This window comes from Podarcis melisellensis (genome assembly GCF_964234715.1).
Source record: "Podarcis melisellensis genome assembly, chromosome: 16".
In the NCBI taxonomy this organism is placed as follows: domain Eukaryota; kingdom Metazoa; phylum Chordata; class Lepidosauria; order Squamata; family Lacertidae; genus Podarcis; species Podarcis melisellensis.
Window position 1 is genome coordinate 23,681,189 of NC_138533.1, and position 18,451 is coordinate 23,699,639.

General features: G+C 46.8%; 1 protein-coding gene across 1 annotated transcript in view; it reads right to left on the minus strand.

Annotated features, from left to right (window-relative positions):
- The window catches only part of EMID1 (EMI domain containing 1), a 73,583-nt gene that overhangs the window by 45,239 nt on the left and 9,893 nt on the right, over positions 1 to 18,451 (minus strand). The window contains exons 3-4 of the mRNA XM_081892639.1: positions 8,908 to 9,021; positions 7,213 to 7,316 (exon numbers count right to left, since the gene is read on the minus strand). Coding sequence (XP_081748765.1) covers positions 7,213 to 7,316; positions 8,908 to 9,021 — 218 coding nt within the window. The remainder of the gene's footprint in view (positions 1 to 7,212; positions 7,317 to 8,907; positions 9,022 to 18,451) is intronic.

The following is an 18,451-nucleotide window of genomic DNA, read 5'->3' on the forward strand; positions in this document are numbered from 1 at the left end:
AAGTTTAGGAGCCACTAGATGCTCCAATGGGGTTCCCCTAAACAGGACCCAAGCACTACAGCCAGTTTCCCCACTTGTGATTTGCAGCAACTGGTATTCAGAAGCATTACTGCCTCTGAGCGAGAGGCAGAGTATAGCCATTGCATAGCCTTATCTTCCTCATAGCCTTATCTTCCACCATAAATTTGTCTAATCCTCTTTTAAAACCTCCCAAGTTGGCGGCCATCACTAGCCCTGGTGGGAGTGAGTTCCATCATCTTAATTATATGCTGCATGAAGAAATTCCTCCTTTTGTCTGTCTTCAATTTTCCAACATTCAGCTCCCTTGAATGCTGCTTTCCTAGTATTTTAAGTGGGAGGTTTTTTCTGTCTGCTTACTCCAAGCCATGCACTATTTTAAATATCACTATTTTGTTCCTCCCTTACTCTCTTTCCCCCCTAAACTGAAAAGGAAGTTTAGTTCCTGGATAGATAAGCTATGATTAACTGGAACACACAAAGGCACAGTAGCTCTCCCTTCTAATTATTTGTTTACACATTTGTTTGGTTGATAAATCTGCATCCTGTTTTTCTACTAGACTCCTCCAAGCAGCTCCCAAGCTAAATGCAAGGAATATAGGAAAGGTCACCCTTTCCCTCTCACTATCAGCACTGTACTCATTTCACACTCAAGTTTCCAGACCTCATGATCACAGAGTCTAGCTGCCAAGGAATCAATGCAGGGACAAAATAACCAGGGAGAAGGCTTGCAAGGACCAGGTAAGAGCTATGTGTCGAGGTGTTAAAGCTGTTTGTTGGGATTGTGGTGATTTCTAACCAGCTTTTGGAAAGGGGGTGCCAAATTGTAATAATGAGTGGGGAGAAATGTGGCATGCTTTATTGCAGGGGGGTCTCAAATGTGGCCCCCAAGTCTCTTGTTCAGGCCCTCAGGACCTTACCCATACCAACCCCCTGCAATTCCTGTGAATCTGCTGGATGACATTGCGGAAGAACGTTGCCTCAGGAGAGTGAGGAAAATTCTCAGGGATGATTCACACCCTGGCAGGCACTTTCTTGATCTCCTGCCCTCAGGCAGAAGATATAGAAGCACGATTAGTTGCACCAACAGGGTAAAGAACAGCTTCTATCTGTGGGCTGTTAGGCTGCTGAATGAAAAGATAACAACAGGGCAACTGACTTTCAGGTTTGGTGGGTGTGCGTCAGTAAATGAGGGGAATTAAGACTAAGAGAGCTGAGTGGGGGGTGCTCATGTAATCTCACTGTATACAAATTGTACAAGTGACAATAAAGTATTTCAATTTCCACTGTCAAACAGCTCTCACAATCAGAAAGTTCTTCCTAATGTTTGTTGTTGTTGTTTAGTCGTTTAGTCCTCTCTGACTCTTCCTGACTCCATGGACCAGAGCACGCCAGGCACTCCTGTCTTCCACTGCCTCCCGCAGTTTGGTCAAACTCATGCTGGTAGCTTCGAGAACACTATCCGACCGTCTCGTCCTCTGTCGTCCCCTTCTCCTTGTGCCCTCCATCTTCCCCAATCCTAATGTTTAGCCAGGATCAACTTTCTTGTCATTTGAACCCATTGGTTCAGGCCCTAGCCTCCAGAGCAGCAGAAAGGAAACTTGCTCCATCTTCCATGTGACAGCCCTTCAGATATTTGAAGATGACCTCTCAGCGATATCCACCTCTGCCAGCTGTTACTTCCTGCGTAAGTTGAATTGAGCTGCCTCTTCCCTTCGGCCCTGGAATGCTTTATTAAAACGTGTGCGGCTTTCGCCATGAAATGGGCTGAGATGACCACAGCAAGCAAAGGAAAGGCGGTGGGCCAACGGGATCTCGAGAAGGGCGTCCATGCTGCTGACCCAGCAAGGGACACTCAACAAACAGGAAGAGAGAATGATTTCCCGTGGAGGTTGTCACCTTCATAGGTCAGATGGTTCAGGAGATGAAAGGATGCCGTCACAGAAAGGCAAGTCCCACGCCTAGGAAAACAGATCGCTGATCAAGCAGGCAGGGCCTGTTGAAAGAGGAAGAGGAGGGGTGCCTGCATCTCTTACCTAAAACGCTCTGAATTACCTCCATCACTGGAGTACAGGAACAGAGTGCCTTATCCATTTAGCTCAGTCTTGTTTTCACCATACCCTCCAAGTGTCCCTATTTTCTAGGGGCAGTCCCGGAATTACAGAAGCCTGCCTGGTTTCGATTCCTCTTTTCCTTTTTTCCTCCGCGTCTCAGAGAACAATTGAAAGTTGCAATGGAGGCAAAAGATTGCCCGTCATCGCCTGCAGCCATTAATAGCCTTTTCCTCCATGAATTTGTCTAATCCTCTTTTCAAGGCATCCAGGTTGGTGGGCGTCACTGCCTCCTTTGGCGGAGAGTTCCAAAGTTTAACGATGTGCTGTGTGAACAAAAGCTTCCTTTTCCCTGTCCCATTACCGAGTCTTTGACTCAGCCAGTATGGCTCATCTGAGTCGGCAACCCACTTCCAAACACACATAAATACAAACAAGACACCTCGGATAGCTTAGTCCAGGCATGTCTGAAGTCCGTTTTGGGGACCTAATCTGGCCTGCTGGTTGGTCTAATCTGGCCCCTGTGGCAGTTTATTTCCTGGGGTAAAGCTCTCAACAACTTCAATCCTAAAAAAAGGTCAACAACTTTGGTTGGCCCTTTGGTTGACCTTCACTCATGTTCACTTCAACAAATCTGGCCCTCTTTGGAAAAAGTTTGGACACCCCTGGCTTAGTCGGTAGAACCTGATATTCTCAATCTCAAAGTCATGGATTCGAATCCCACCAGGCAAAAGATTCCTGGTTTGCCAGGGGGTTGGACTAGGATGACACTCATGGTCCCTTCCAACACTACGATTCTATGAAACCACACTGCAACCAACCAGGCTCTGGACCCCATAATCTCTCACAATGCCAATAAAAACAAACAAACAAACAAATATAAAAATAAGGGACCTACTCACATGATGCTCACACAAAAAACCTTGCACAAACACTATGCAATAGAATAAAAGATCATTATTCCCATTTCCCTCTCTCCGTCCCATCTCCCCCCCCCCCATGCACGATGTCTGTGGCAATAGTGTCTCATACCAAATGTAAACTGTGACGAAGACCCTACAAATCAAAAACGAAGATGCTCTATGTACTTTTCCTTGTTTATTTGTTTGTTTTTTAACACAAGAAAATCTTTAATAAGAGCTATTTTAAAAAATAAAATTAAAAAAACCTCCCATCAGCCCCAGCCAACATAAGCAATTGCCAAGGATGATGGCAACAGCTTGAGGGCACCAGGACCTGAACGAGGGGTATTTATTTTTTATTTATTTTGATGTATTCAATTTCTATACCACCCTTTACCCGCAGATCTCAGACCTATTTGGTTGTTTCTGCACCTTCGACCATTGCCGAACAGAGTTTAACCACACAGAAGTAGACCAAGGCTGCAGAAACTGAAATTAACTTGGCCACAAATAAACTACAGTATGCTGAATTTCCCTGGAAGATCAGCTTTAAGAAGGGAAGACGATTTGCTCTTAATAAATATTAAAATGACTATAATAAAATGGGATCCGAATAAAAATTATGTCAAAACCAAGAGCCAATTAAAAAAACAAAATTATAATCCTGGATCTCCCTGGCAAAACAGAGAATTCTCTCCTAAGGGTTTTCTACTCTTGCCAATGTACCTCTCTCCAAAGTTGGCTTATTTCTCTCCCTCTTCCCCCCTCTCCCCCCACCAGCCCCAGTCAGCCTCCCCTCCACCACAGACCTCTCTCATTTCCTACTATGCTCTGCCAAACTCAATACAGGGAGTATCCATCCACCGGGTAGGATTTCACAATAATGGGATTTCGCACCAGGTGTCCTTTTATTTTATGGATCACTTCTGACATCTTGGCTGCCTGCCACCTGTTATGATCTGAGCCTGCTGTTTGGAGTTACTGACACTGGTCCCCCTTTCCATGCGCAGTCAAGCATAGCTGGGTTTGGGGGGGCTACGCAACCCTTCACTAAGGCTCAGGAAGTGTGTGGAGTGGTTTAAGTGGAGCTTACCTCCCGGCCACAAACCACCCCTCCGTCTTGTCACCACAATTAGTGGCATTCACAGGGCCGGCTCTACCATGGGGCAGAGAGAGGAAGCTGCCTCTGGCCATTTTTGCTTGGGAGAGGCTGCCTCCAGGTGTGCTGTCCTGCAGCCAGTTTTAAATAGAGCCACTGCCTCTTGTGGCAGAGAGTTCCACATTTTAACCGTGCGCTGTGTGAAGTGCTTTCTTTTTTTAACTGTCCTGAATCTCCCAACATTCAGCTTTGTTTGATGCCCACGAGTTCAGGCATTATGACTGAGAAAGAAAAGCTTTTCTCTATCCACTTTCTCCATGCCATGCATTATTTTGTACTCCTCTACCTTGTTGTTGGGTGGCGCTGTGGGTTAAACCACAGAGCCTAGGACTTGCCGATCAGAAGGTCAGCGGTTTGAATCCCCACGACGGGGTGAGCTCCGGTTGCTCGGTCCCTGCTCCTGCCAACCTAGCAGTTCGAAAGCACGTCAAAGTGCAAGTAGATAAATAGATACCGCTCCGGCGGGAAGGTAAACGGCGTTTCCGTGCGCTGCTCTGGTTCGCCAGAAGTGGCTTAGTCATGCTGGCCACATGACCCAAAAGCTGTACGCCGGCTCCCTCGGCCAATAAAGCGAGATGAGCGCCGCAACCCCAGAGCTGGTCACGACTGGACATAATGGTCAGGGGTCCCTTTACCTTTACCTATCTTGTCGTCTTATATATTCCATCTAGATAGCTGGGGTAGCTCAGTTGGTAGAGCATGAGACGAGAGACAGGGCACACAAAGAGAAAGGGCTGGGCAGGGAGGAGGAGAAAAGCAAGCTCAACTCAACCAGTAGAACATCAAGATTCTCAGTCTCAGCATTGTGGGTTCGAGTCCCATGTTGGGCAAAAGATTCTTGAATTGCAGGGGGTTTGACTAAATGACCCTTGTGGTCCCTTCCAACTCTACTGTCTCCCTGTGTTTTTATAAATAGAGTACTAAAGTTTCGCTTCTCAGCTTTCCCAGCAAACTCTCCCGGCTTTTCGCTTGGGGATTTTCCATTTCTTCTTTGCCCATGTGCAGCCCTCCAGAGCATGCGTAGGCAAACTAAGGCCCAGGGCCCGGATCCGGCCCAATCACCTTCTAAATCCAGCCCATGCAAGGTCCGGGAATCAGTGTGTTTTTACATGAGTAGAATGTATCCTTTTATTTAAAATGCATCTCTGGGTTATTTGTGGGGCCTGCCTGGTGTTTTTACATGAGTGGAACGTGTGCTTTTATTTAAAATGCATCTCTAGGTCATTTGTGGGGAATAGGAATTCATTCATTTCTCCCCCCCCAAAAAAAATATATAGCCTGGCCCCCCCACAAAGTCTGAGGGACAGTGGACCGGCCCCCTGCTGATAAAGTTTGCTGACCCCTGCTCCAGAGCATCTCAGCATCTGGGAGTCTTGGGTCCTTGCTCACATCCTTCCTTGGTTCAAAGACAAGGGGAGGGAAAGAGACAGGATGAATCGGTCAGCTCCGTTCTGGGTCATCCTGAGTCATTGCTTCCTTCAACCCAAACCAAGCGGACATTGAACTTCCCCCTGCCATTTGGGATCTGGGGCCCAGACACAAGATCAACACGAGTCGTCAACTAGGAACCACCTCAGGCAGAACCACCTCACCCAGCTCCTGTCCCATCACAGAAATGTTAATTTAAAAATAATTAAGCGATTTATAAATGCCTTCAATAAGCAAACACTGTTAGAGGATTCTAAATTGTACTGCTCTGTGGTAAAAGGTAAAAGGTAAAGGACCCCTGGACAGTGAAGTCCAGTCGAAGGCGACTATGGGGTTGTGGCGCTCATCTCGCTTTCAGACCAAGGGAGCCGGCGTTTGTCCACAGACAGCTTTCTGGGTCATGTGGCCAACAGGACTAAACTGCTTCTGGCACAACGGAACACAGTGACGGAGGCCAGAGCGCACGGAAACGCCATTTACCTTCCTGCCGCATCGGTACCTATTTATCTACTTGCACTGGTGTGCTTTCGAACTGCTAGGTTGGCAGGAGCTGGGACAGAGCAACGGGAGCTCACCCTGTCGTGGGGATTTGAACCGCCAACCTTCTGATCGGCAAGCCCAAGAGGCTCATTGGTTTAGCGCCACCCGTGTCCCACCTGCTCTGTGGTAGCAGTTCACGGCACCCTCAGCATACCACAGTTCCCAGGACACTGTTACTCAGCCTTCTGGAAGGTTTGCAAGTTGCTGCAGGAGGACCATGAACAACATCAGGGGAGGGGTGTCTGTCTCTAGAACCAAGGCAAACTCGAATAGCAACCTTAGTATTTTGGCTATTGCCAGGAAGTTTGACATTGTTAATGCAATCTTACCATATTCATAGTATTGAAACGTTGTGGGTTTCTGTATGTTGCCGTACAGCACAGTCGCATCTTATGTGCATTTAACTTGCACGCTTTCAAGGCTGAAAGTGCGCAAGCAAGGCAGAGGGCAAGGGGGACCTTTCTCTCAAGCCCCTTGGGACGACTTCTTGCAAACCACTTTGAGGTTTCTTCCCTTTACAATCACGTGGCATATAAATTTTGCGAAATAAGTAAGATAAATAAGTTGCATGTCAGGCGGCTGCACCAGACAGTGGTGCATAGCTTTGCCCCACACATCCTTCATATTATGTACTGAAGTTCTCACCCTGGGCCAGCAGGGGGATACTGTAGATAGTTATGCAAATGAAGGATCGAAAGTGACGTTCAGTGATTGGATAGTTTTAGAAAGTTGTTACAGTAACGTGGTACTGGAGCTCTATATAAGCAGGCTGACTGAGCCCTTCAAGCTCAGTTCTGTCCTGGCCTGTGAATAAACAAGAGCTGTATGAAGAATCGCTGTGTCGTCTGATATGTTCACCCACAACTTAACACTTCACTTTCCCCTTCCCCACTGTTTCAGACCAGAAGACCCTTGGGGGACCTGTTTATTTGTTTACGTACCTGTACAAAGCAGCAAGAATCACATAACGGTCATATCAATGCCAACAACCACAGCTGTGATTCTTGAATTGCAAGAAGTTGAATGACCCTCGAGGTCCCTTTCAGCTCTACAATTCTATTATTCTATGAACCAGGCCTTATCTCTGCGCCCACCCCAACCGGCTGCCTCGTACCTGCCTCGCAATTGGAACCCGTGTGTCCCGGACAGCATTTCCACTCCAGAGCCGTGACCGTCTTGTAGGCCTGCTTATACGTTGGCCTGACGATCGTTCTATAGCTGAGGAGAGACAAAAAACAAAATGGCTTCTTCAGGCAACAGGAGCTACAAGTGCAGAGAGCCTGGGGCTTCTGTGGGGGCCCAACTCCTATAATAAAGTGTGGGGCTGTGGAGGGAAGAGCAGAGTGGGTGGTTGGAGGGCCAAGGGCCAAGGAGACCAGGGTTCAAATCCCCTCGCAGCCATGATACACTCAGTAGGTAAGCCTTGAGCCAGTCACTGTCCATGAGCCTAACCTAGCCGGCAGGGTTGATATGAGGAGAAAATGCAGGGAGGTAAGATTCTCTAGGCCACCTTGAGCCCTTTGGGGGGAAAAGGAGGTATTCAGTATTGTTTTATTCTTTTTGTAAACTGCTTAGAGGTTTGCTTTTACAATCAAGCTGTACAGTGGTACCTTGGATCTCAAACGCCTTGGTCCTCAAACACCTTGGTTCCCAAACCCCAAAAACCCCAAAGTAAGTGTTCCGGTTTGCGAACATTTTTCGGAAGCCAAACGTCCGATGCGGCTGTCGGCTATTGTTTCTCGGGCTCCTGCACCAACCAGAAGCTGCGCCTTGGTTTTCAAACATTTCGGAAGTCAAATGGACTTCCGGAATGGATTAAGTTTGGCGCTTTTGTTTTTGCTATTTATTTTGCACTTTTGTTTTTGAGGCGTTTTGGGTTAATTTGTTTTTGTGACTGTGTGGAACTCAGTTCAGCTACTGATTCTGACTGATTGTGTGACTGCGGAAATGGATAAAAGCCCCCCATCCAAACAATGACTATCATCAGTGCAGGTAAGAAAAAAATGTTAATTTTAATTTTTATCATCTACAATACTGTCTTATTTATTTTATCGTACAGTAAATTGATTACTGCTTTCATTTTATGGATCAATGGTCTCGTTAGATAGTAAAATTCATCTTAAATTGCTGTTTTAGGGGTTGTTTTTAAAAGTCTGGAATGGATTAATCCATTTTGCAGTGTGGTGTAGTGGTTAAGAGCGATAGACTCGTAATCTGGAGAACCAGATTCGTGTCTCTGCTCCTCCACATGCAGCTGCTGGGTGACCTTGGGCCAGTCACACTTCTCTGAAGTCTCTCAGCCTCACTCACCTCACAGAGTGTTTATTGTGGGGGAGGAAAGGAAAGGAGATTGTTAGCCTCTTTGAGACTCCTTCGGGTAGTGATAAAGCGGGATATCAAAGCCAAACTACTTCCTGTGCAAAAGCGCACCTTGGTTTTGGAACGCTTCGGTTTTGGAACAGACTTCTGGAACGGATTAAGTTTGAGAACCAAGGTACCACTGTATGCACATTTTATGAAATAAAAAGAATAAACGTAAGGATAAATAAATAAACGGCATTGGCAACAGAGGCCTTAAAGCCAGGAAACCACCAGCCAGTGGGGCTCAACGGACCCACTGCACTTCCTCGTTTGACCTGTGGGGCCATTTTGGCCAAGCCCCACCCACCAACTGCAGATATGACACTGGGTGACCGGCAGGTGTCAAGCCCCACCGACCCCTCAAACGTGATCCACTCGTTTGGAAATAGAGGCAGGCAGAGCTCGGAAAGGATGTGGGAGGCTGGTCAAATGCTTTTGGCTTCCTCACCTGCCCCCCGTGCAAGTCGTGGGCCACCAGCAGCTCTGGAACACTCTCTGGAGGTAGGTGCCATTCTGGATATGACAGGAAACCGTCCGGGTGACAGTGTAAGAACACCAATTCCTGAAAAGAGGCAAGAGACACAGGATGGATCACCAGGTGCAGCGGAAGCAGAATATCCCTTTGCCCTCCTGTTATGTGCCTGGTTTGGAAGCTTCCGGAAGCTCCAGCTGCAGCAGAATGTGTTGGCCAGACTGCTGGTGGGGGCATCTGACTGACAACATGCCGCACCACCATTAGAACCCACTTACAGCCCAGCCAGGTTCAAGGTCCTTATATTAATTGACAAAGCCCTGAACAACATAGGTCAGAGGTACCCCAGGGATCTCTTGAGTCCTCTATCCCAGCTCCATCGCCATCTATCATGGATTCCTTAGCTGAGATTCCTGTATTGCAGAGGGTTGGACATATATTTCTGTTTTACAATTTAAAGTACTCATTTTTGTTGTTGATAAGCAGTGTCCAGTGCACAGCGGAATGATGAGAAGTATGAGCCAACATGCTCTATACTACTTTATTTACAGTTCAAAGCTGGTAAGTTACAGAAAAACATTTTCCCTCTGCCGGAGCAGAGAAAGCGTCATCTCTCCTCTAAAGCACGGAGAGAATCACAAACTGAAACTGCAAAGAGCAGTGAAAAACAGGAAACCAGTGTACGTCATATCCAGTCTCCTGTTCCCGTGGGAAAACCTCCAACAGTACAGACTCTGTGGAATGTAAACAACCTGTCTCATGACAAGCACTTCGCTGCACAGAGAAGAAAGCAGAAACCAACATCCTCCCCCTTTCTGTGAACATCTCTGGGCAGCGTGTTCGTACAATATCAGTACAAACCCAACTTCTGCACATAGGTACAGTGTTGATCCCTTGATACAATCTTGGACAATACATCAGCAGGAATTTCATTACCTGGCATATAGGACACCGTTACGAGTCCCTTCTGAATACGTTCCCTAGCATGTTGCAACTTCAATTGCAAGTGCTTCGTGCTTTGCTTACAACCTTCAGAATTCAGCAAAGCCAAACATGCTTTGTTGTCCTGGTAAACCTGGATTGGACATTTGACAGGAATTTTCATGTCTTTGCACAATTGTAACAACCATTCACAATCTTTAAGTGAATAAGACAGTGCATTCAGTTCAGCTTCACAAGTACTTAAGCTAACTGTTGTTTGCTTCTTGCATGACCAATCAAATAGACCCTGATTGTACTTATAGCAAACTCCAGACGTACTTTTCCTGTCTCTAGTGTCACTTCCAAAACTTGCATCTGCAAATATCTCAAGACCACCAGACTTCTGATTGTTAAATCTCAGTCTGTAATGCATAGTGCCTTTCAAATACCGCGCTATGCGTTTCAGAGCTTTCCAATCCTTAACAGTAGGATTGTTGACTTGTCTGCTTAGCAAATTACAGCTAACAGCAATGTCTGGTCTTGAACATCTGGCAATGAAGTTTAGCTTGCCTAGCACACTTCTGTACAGTGTAGTGTCAGAAAATGCTTCTTCAGTGTCATCTACCTGATAACCTGTTGTCATCGGTGTGTCCACAGGGTTAGCATCCATCAGGTTTAGCTTGCTTAACACATCAGCAATTTTCCGTGACTGGTGTACTAGAATGTTACCATCTTGATCTCTCTCTATTTCCAGAGATAGGTAGTTGTTTACCTCACCAAGATCTTTCATGTCAAAGTGCTCTTTCAGTTGAGCTAGGGTGTTATTGTACATTGTGACATCTTTCCAAAAGAATAAAAGATCATCAACATAAAACAAACAATACAGTTTCTTTTGCCCCTCCTCTTTGACAAATACACATGGATCAGCTTTCCCTTGCTGAAAACCTAGAGAAAACAATACTTCAGTGAGTTTTGTGTGCCAACACCGTGCACTTTGTTTGAGACCATAAATTGACTTTTTCAGAGCACAAACAAATCCCTGTTTTACCTGTACGCCATCAGGTGGAAGCATATAAAGTGATTCATTTAGAGATCCGTACAGAAAAGCTGTATTCACATCATGGTGACTAATGTGTAGATTTTCTTCTGCAGCTAGCTTGAGCATAAGCCTAATGCTCTCATACCTCACTGTGGGTGAGTAGGTCTCATGATAGTCTTCACCTGGTACCTGTGCAAATCCTCTGGCTACCAACCTGGCTTTGTGTCTGACTATCTTGCCATTTTGATCAGTCTTCGCTTTGAAGACCCATTTGCTTCCAAGCAATTTCATTTCTGGAACTACTGGAACAAGGTCCCATGTTTTGTTCCTTTCCAAGGAATCAAGCTCAGCCTTCATGGCATTTAACCATGGCTCAGCTTCCTTTGAATCCAAATCCTGGATTTCTTGGAAACTTGAAGGTTCAAAAACCTTCTTGGGGCTTTTAACAGCTGTTACTGCTATCTTAGCAAACTCATCAGCAAATCTCTTTGGAGGTCTGCCTTTTGTGGCTCTCTGTGACCTTCGAATTAGCCTTAAGTCTTCAACACTCTCCTCTTCCTTCTTGGGAGAAAGGCGACCTATTGTGAACAATGGTTCCTCCAATTCTTGATCAGAGCTTTCAGAGGGTCGCATAGAGGCTTTCGCACTCTTGAAATCCTCTGAATCATCTGATTCAGTTTCAGAATCAGAATCAGAACCTTCATCAGTGGGTGTGGGTTGTTGTGGTTGCTTTTGACTATCCTCAGTCTCATCACTGTCATCAGGATAACATTGGAAAATTCCCACATTCTCCCCCCACTTGGCATTGTACTCAACACTTCTTGTGAGCTTAATCTCCTTAGACTCAGTCATCATTATTCTGTAAGACCCTTTCTGATAACCTAGAAAGATACCATGCAATCCACGCTTGTCTAACTTGGAGTTTTGTGGTGAGTGAACCCACATGTCCGAACCAAAAATTTTCATGTGTTTGATGTATGGCTTCTTGCCAAACATCTTCTCATAGGGGGTACAACCAATCGCTGAAGATAACCTGCGATTATAACTGTAAGTGAAACATGAGAGAGCTTCGGCCCAATAACTCTCTGGAAGATTTGCATCATGCAGCAAGGTTTTTAACCCTTGAAGCAATGTTTGATTTGCTCGTTCCGCAAGTCCATTCTGCCATGGCGAGCGAGGACTAGACAAATCATGTTGAACTCCTTTCTCAGCCAGAAAAGCTTCAAACTGCTGAGAAGTGAACTCTCCCCCCCGGTCGGTGAAAAGAATCTTAATCTTCTTACCATGCACATTATCCAACCAAGCACAGAATTCCTTGAACCTAGGAAAAGCCTCTGATTTCTGCTTGAGATTGTACACAAAAATATATCTGGAAAATGCATCAATGAGAACCATGAAGTACCTATTTCCACCCAAAGAGGGCGCTAGTGGTCCAACCAAATCAGCATGAATAATTTGGTATGGTTCTGTAGCTTGCCTACTAGACACCTTACCTTTTGCAGCCATTTTCACTTTGTTTGCTGCGCATGCCTTGCACTTCATGTGGTACCTGCAGGGTTTAATAGTCATACCTTCAACCAAAGCAGGCATTTTAGATACTGCCTCAAAATGCAAATGACCAAATTTCCTGTGAAAATCGTGAATACATTCTGCATGCAAACTTTTGTTAGAACCTGCAATGCAACAAGTGTCATCCTGCACAACATCATCATAATACAAAAGAAACAAACGATCAACAAATTCAGCATACAATTGATAATCATTTTTCTTGGTGATGATGCATCTATTGTTCTTAAAGGAAACGTCTATTTTCCGCTCCATCAGCTGTCCAACGCTAAGCAGATTATGTTTCGCGTCCGGCACATAAAGCACGTCCTGTATCGACAAGTCCAAACTGTGAAGAACAACAGTTCCGTAGCCTTTACTGGGAATCGTGTGGCCATCTGCCTGGTGAATCGCACCTTCCTGCGGTGTAAAAGACACGAACAGTCGCTTATCGTTGCACATGTGATGCGTTGCAGCTGAATCAACAACGAAGAAAGATCTAGACGTCTTCTGGACCTCTGCAACCTCTGCAATCTTTGCAACCTTTGGAGCGAAGCGTGAGACCATTGCCTTGTGCTGCGTTGTCCTGGACACCGGACCTTTGCCTTTGCTCTGGCCTTTTCCACGCGATGAGCTTCCGCTGCGCTGCTCTGTCTTGGCCCTGGGATATTTGCAATCCCTCTTCATATGGCCTAGACGTCCACATGAGTAGCATTTCACTGCCTTCAAAGCTTTGGCGCCATCTGGTGGTTCCACTGCACTGCGGGATGACGACTGTGAAGTCTCCCCCTTGTTGATGCAGCTAGCACCGCGGCGATCCGCTTCATTCAATATCACGGCAGTAACATAGTTCACTGTCAGCTGAGCAGTTGGCTGTATAGCAATCTGAGTCGCAACAGACTCCCAACCTGAACCCAAAGATTGTAGTATCATGAAGGAATACACAGCCTCTGGAAAGTTGAGTCCTCTCTGTTGCAGCTCATGTCTCAGATTCTGCATCTCCATCAGATGTATACGCACATCTCCACCTTCAGCAAGAGCCATATTATGCAGCTTGTTGAAGTAAAACATAGTGGACCCAGCTTCTGTCCTTAAGTGAGCCTCTTTCAAAGCATCCCAAATTTCTTTGGCTGAGGTCTTATCACGCAATAGACAGAGCTCTTCTGGGGATACTATCAATGTAAGAGTTCCCCTTGCCTTGGAATCCTTAGCTTTCCATTCATCTGTAACTGGAGCTGGGGGGTTGTCTGTAATCACCTCAAACAGACCCTCTTTCCGCAGAATTGCCTCTGCATACAAAACCCAGTCCGCATAATTTTTCTTATTGAGCTTAGGAATCCCACAAGCATCAGCTAGCTTTGCAGTCACCATTTCTGCTTGTCTGCTGCTGCTTTAAATCAAGCTGCTTTAATCCAAAGGCAATTTCAAAACAGCCTCTGCCTTTGAGCCTGCGCCTTTCTGTATGCTGCGTTGCTTATCTGCAGCTGTTTCAAACTGCATTCCAAAAGCAAGCTCAAAAGTGATAGTCCCCAAGTGCTTTCTCTATGTCCTAATTCCTGCTGCGTCACTGAATTCTGCAGCTGCTTTGAAACAACAGCACTTCTAAAAGTTACTTTCACTTTCCCAGCATAGCGTCCCTTTGAGCCAATTGCCTGTGCCGCGGCAAAACCGGCTATTAAAAGTTCAAAGTCCAGCCATAAAGCCATTAATTAGAAGCTGGCAGGCTGCCCGGAGCAGTAGCACATACCTTCATCAATCATCTTGACGCGCAGAGCAGATACCTTGCGATCCGTGCCTCTGCCGCTGTTCCGATCCTCTTTGCTCCTTTATTCCTTTGCCAGGAGCCCGACTTCTGAAGCCCAATCTCAAAACACTGCATTTTTCTGGGCCCATAACCAAATGTTGTTGATAAGCAGTGTCCAGTGCACAGCGGAATGATGAGAAGTATGAGCCAACATGCTCTATACTACTTTATTTACAGTTCAAAGCTGGTAAGTTACAGAAAAACATTTTCCCTCTGCCGGAGCAGAGAAAGCGTCATCTCTCCTCTAAAGCACGGAGAGAATCACAAACTGAAACTGCAAAGAGCAGTGAAAAACAGGAAACCAGTGTACGTCATATCCAGTCTCCTGTTCCCGTGGGAAAACCTCCAACAGTACAGACTCTGTGGAATGTAAACAACCTGTCTCATGACAAGCACTTCGCTGCACAGAGAAGAAAGCAGAAACCAACAATTTTTACATCCTTAAGGTATCAATGACTTCTGTTCTTCTCTTCCACGGTTCATTTTACATATCCTAAATCCCTGCATACAGAAACTATACCATTCAGTATTCCATTATTGCATCCATCATAACTTATTCACACTGTTGAACTTATCTTAATGCTACCAGCGTTTTCAACCGTACACAGTTATTCCCCATACATTCAATGAACGTTTTCCAATCTTCTCTAAACGTATGTTCTTCTTGTTCTCTTATTCTATGTGTTAAGTCTGCAAGCTGTACATATTCTGTCATCTTAAGTTGCCAATCTTCTGTAGTCGGGACTTTGCTCCTTTTCCATTTAGGGGCTAACAAAACGCAGGCTGAAGTAGTGGCATACAAAACAACCTTTTTTGAAACCTGGGAATTTCACTCTGAATTATCCCCAACAGAAAGGACTCTGGTTTCTTTGGGACAACTCAATGATTCTATGATTCTATGAGATTATCTACAGGAGCATCATTGATCGTTCCTTGCCATTACCATCCTTGCCTTCTGACGAGGACACCACTGAGTGGAAGGTGCAAAACACTTGTGCGAACAAGCAGCACTGCGTCTACCCCTGAGTCCAGGATGCCGGGCTACACGGGGTGTTGACCTGACCCAGCCGCTAGGCCGGGGGTTGGCAACGTGTGGCCCATGGGCCGGATTCAGCCCACGAAGACCACAAGCTGCCCCCAAACTGAGCCACCCGCTAAACCGGCACAGTGCGGCACGGGAACTCACCAAGCGGCACCAGAAATCACATCTACACACATGCAGATACCGAAAATCACATCTGCGCATGCCCAGATGTCAAAAATTGCTTCTGCGCAGGAACGATTTTCGGCATCTGGGCATGCGCAGAAGCAATTTCTGGCACCGCGGACATGCACAGATGCGATTTCTGGCATCGCACTGCACTAGTCCGGCCCACGGACAATCTCCGTGGTTGTGATCCGGCCCATGGCCAGTAAGCCTTGCTGACCCCTGCGCTAGGCTCTTATGGTCTTGGCTGTTCAGATGACCTTAAAGGTCCCTTACAAGTCAATCATTTCATCTTCCCCCTACTCTTTTGGTTTCCCCACCCTAACAAAAGAAAATTCAAGGCAAGAGCTAGAATCTCAATGAGGGGCAGGGGTGCCAACCTGAATAAAATATTGGGAAGGGGGCAGGTAAGTCCTGCCCTGTATAATTGATCACATGATGGGGTGCACTCACACCATTTTAGTGGCAATGCCCGGCTCCCTCAATTGGGGGGGTGGGGTGGGCGAAGGGAGCTCGGCCCCTAGGAGTTGGCACCTATGGTAAGGAGGCCAGCACCCTCCCACCGAGCCCCTAATGACTACAACACCGAAGCAACAACATGCAGTTAAAACCAGTGTGCGAAGCCTTCATGACCCCAGGAATATTCCCAGCCCAGACTTTCCCCAGTTTGTGATTGACACCTTACTTGGTCCAAGAAACCAAAACACTGCGAGTTGCCAGATAAACACCCCGCTGGCACTGAACTGAACTGCCTCTCCACAGTCTGAGCAAGGAAGAGGGGTGTGTGTGTGTGTGTGTGTGTGCGCGCGTGTGCTCCCATAATATAGGGGAGGAGAGAGCAAGAACTTGAAAAGGCTGGAAAAGGGCCCTGGAGAGGCGATTAAGCATTCCAGAGAGCAAACAGGAAGGGGAATTCCCTCCAGCCCCAGAAACCTGGTGCCAAGTCTTGCTCTTGAGAGGTCTGTAATTTTCCGTGCCAGAGTCATAAATCCCTGACTGGCAGGATGGAGAAAGGAAATACTCACTCGCCTTGTGGGGGGTTCACAGGACCTTGCATTGCTACTCTCTCCATCTGTCTGGCGCGCATATATGAGACACGTTAAGTCTCTGAATTCCAGGCAGCGGCAAGCTTTTCCAGGAGAGCCGGCAAAAGGGTCAGGTAATGCGAGAAACCCGAGGTTGCCAAAACACATGGAATCTGCAGGTCACCTTTCAAGCCCTGATCTAATCTAAATGGAGACCTTTCAGCAGGTCAAGAGCTGGGGGCGGCCAAGCAGGTTCAGAACAGCAAGGGCCTGATGTCAGCGATGTGTCGAGGCATCACTCCAAGGGGTTCCTATTTATCAAAGGCTTAAGAACACAAGAAGAGCCTGCTGGATTAGGCCAATGGCCTGTCTAGTCCAGCATCCTGCTATCACAGGGACCAACCAGATGCTCCAGCGGGGAACCTGTAAGCAGGACCTGAATGCAATGGCATTGTGGTTTCCAGCAACTGGCCTTCAGAAACATCACTGCCTCCAATCGTACCGGCAGATCTTGGCTAGTAGTCGTCCCCTCCCTAAGCTGCCCCAGTTTGGTGGTACATGTCCCAGCGAATCCCAGTTTGCCCTTCCAGGGGGAGGGGATGCCTTTTTTAAAAATCTTAAAAGTGTGAGTTGATAGACCTGCTGCATTCTTCAGGATTCAGCACCACCACCGTGGTTTCTGGAAATAAAGGGTGCCATTCTGTTTTAGTAAAGGGACCCCTGACCATTAGGTCCAGTCGTGGCCCACTTTGGGGTTGCGGTGCTCATCTGGCTTTATTGGCTGAGGAAGCCGGTGTACAGCTTCTGGGTCATGTGGCCAGCATGACTAAGCCGCTTCTGGCGAACCAGAGCAGCGCACGGAAACGCCGTTTACCTTCCTGCCGGAGCGGTACCTATTTATCTACTTGCACTTTGAGGTGCTTTTGAACTGCTAGGTTAGCAGGAGCAGGAGCAACGGGAGCTCACCCTGTCGCAGGGATTTTAACCACCGACCTTCTGATTGGCAAGTCTTAGGCTCCGTGGTTTAACCCACAGCGCCACTCGTGTCCTGCCATTCTATTTTAAGCACGTCCAATCAATGCATGAAGGTAGATCAGAAGCAGAACGGGGCAGGGACACTTAGATGCTCTCTGCCAACACGCTCGGGAGCCGGGAACGGAACCCCCATGCAAAATGGTTGCTGCCCGCATGGAGACACTTACCTGGGAATAAGCCACACGGTGACAAAGTGCAATTTGCACGCGAGTAAGTTTGCAAGGATTGCACTGCCATGTCTCGGATGGAGGCAACAGACATCGCAGGCCTGTGGGGCAAGTGTGTAAATAAGGCACGGGGATCCTGTGGCATGCTGAACCAATGTTATTGGACTCCAACTCTCATCATCCCAGGATGTTGGACTGAAGGGTGTTGGGAATCTAACAATATAAGGAGGACCACAGATTTCGCCATTTCTTGTGGGCTAGAGACCTGCTTCCTTATCATTACTTTAGCAGCAAATTCAGAACTGCAAGGTCCCTTCATGGGAGACACAGCCACTCCCCCTTCTTTGATTATACAGTGGTACCTCAGGTTACAGACGCTTCAGGTTACAGACTCCGCTAACCCAGAAATAGTACCTTGGTTTAAGAACTTTGCTTCAGGATGAGAACAGAAATTGTGCTCGCGCGGCGCGGCAGCAGCAGGAGGCCCCATTAGCTAAAGTGGTGCTTCAGGTTAAGAACAGTTTCAGGTTAAGAACGGACCTCCAGAACGAAGTAAGTTCTTAACCTGAGGTAACACTGTAAAACCATTTTACAATTATTCAATAATAACAACAACATTGCAACAGTCAATGCAGATCTCCATGCGTTGCCTTTCAGCTAGATCGACTATTTCCTGTGCACGTAGATGGACAAATGATTTGGAGTGCTCCAATGTCACCTTAAAAGTGACCCAGGTGGTGCTTTCTGCAAAGTTCCATTGTACGCAGCAGAATTTGC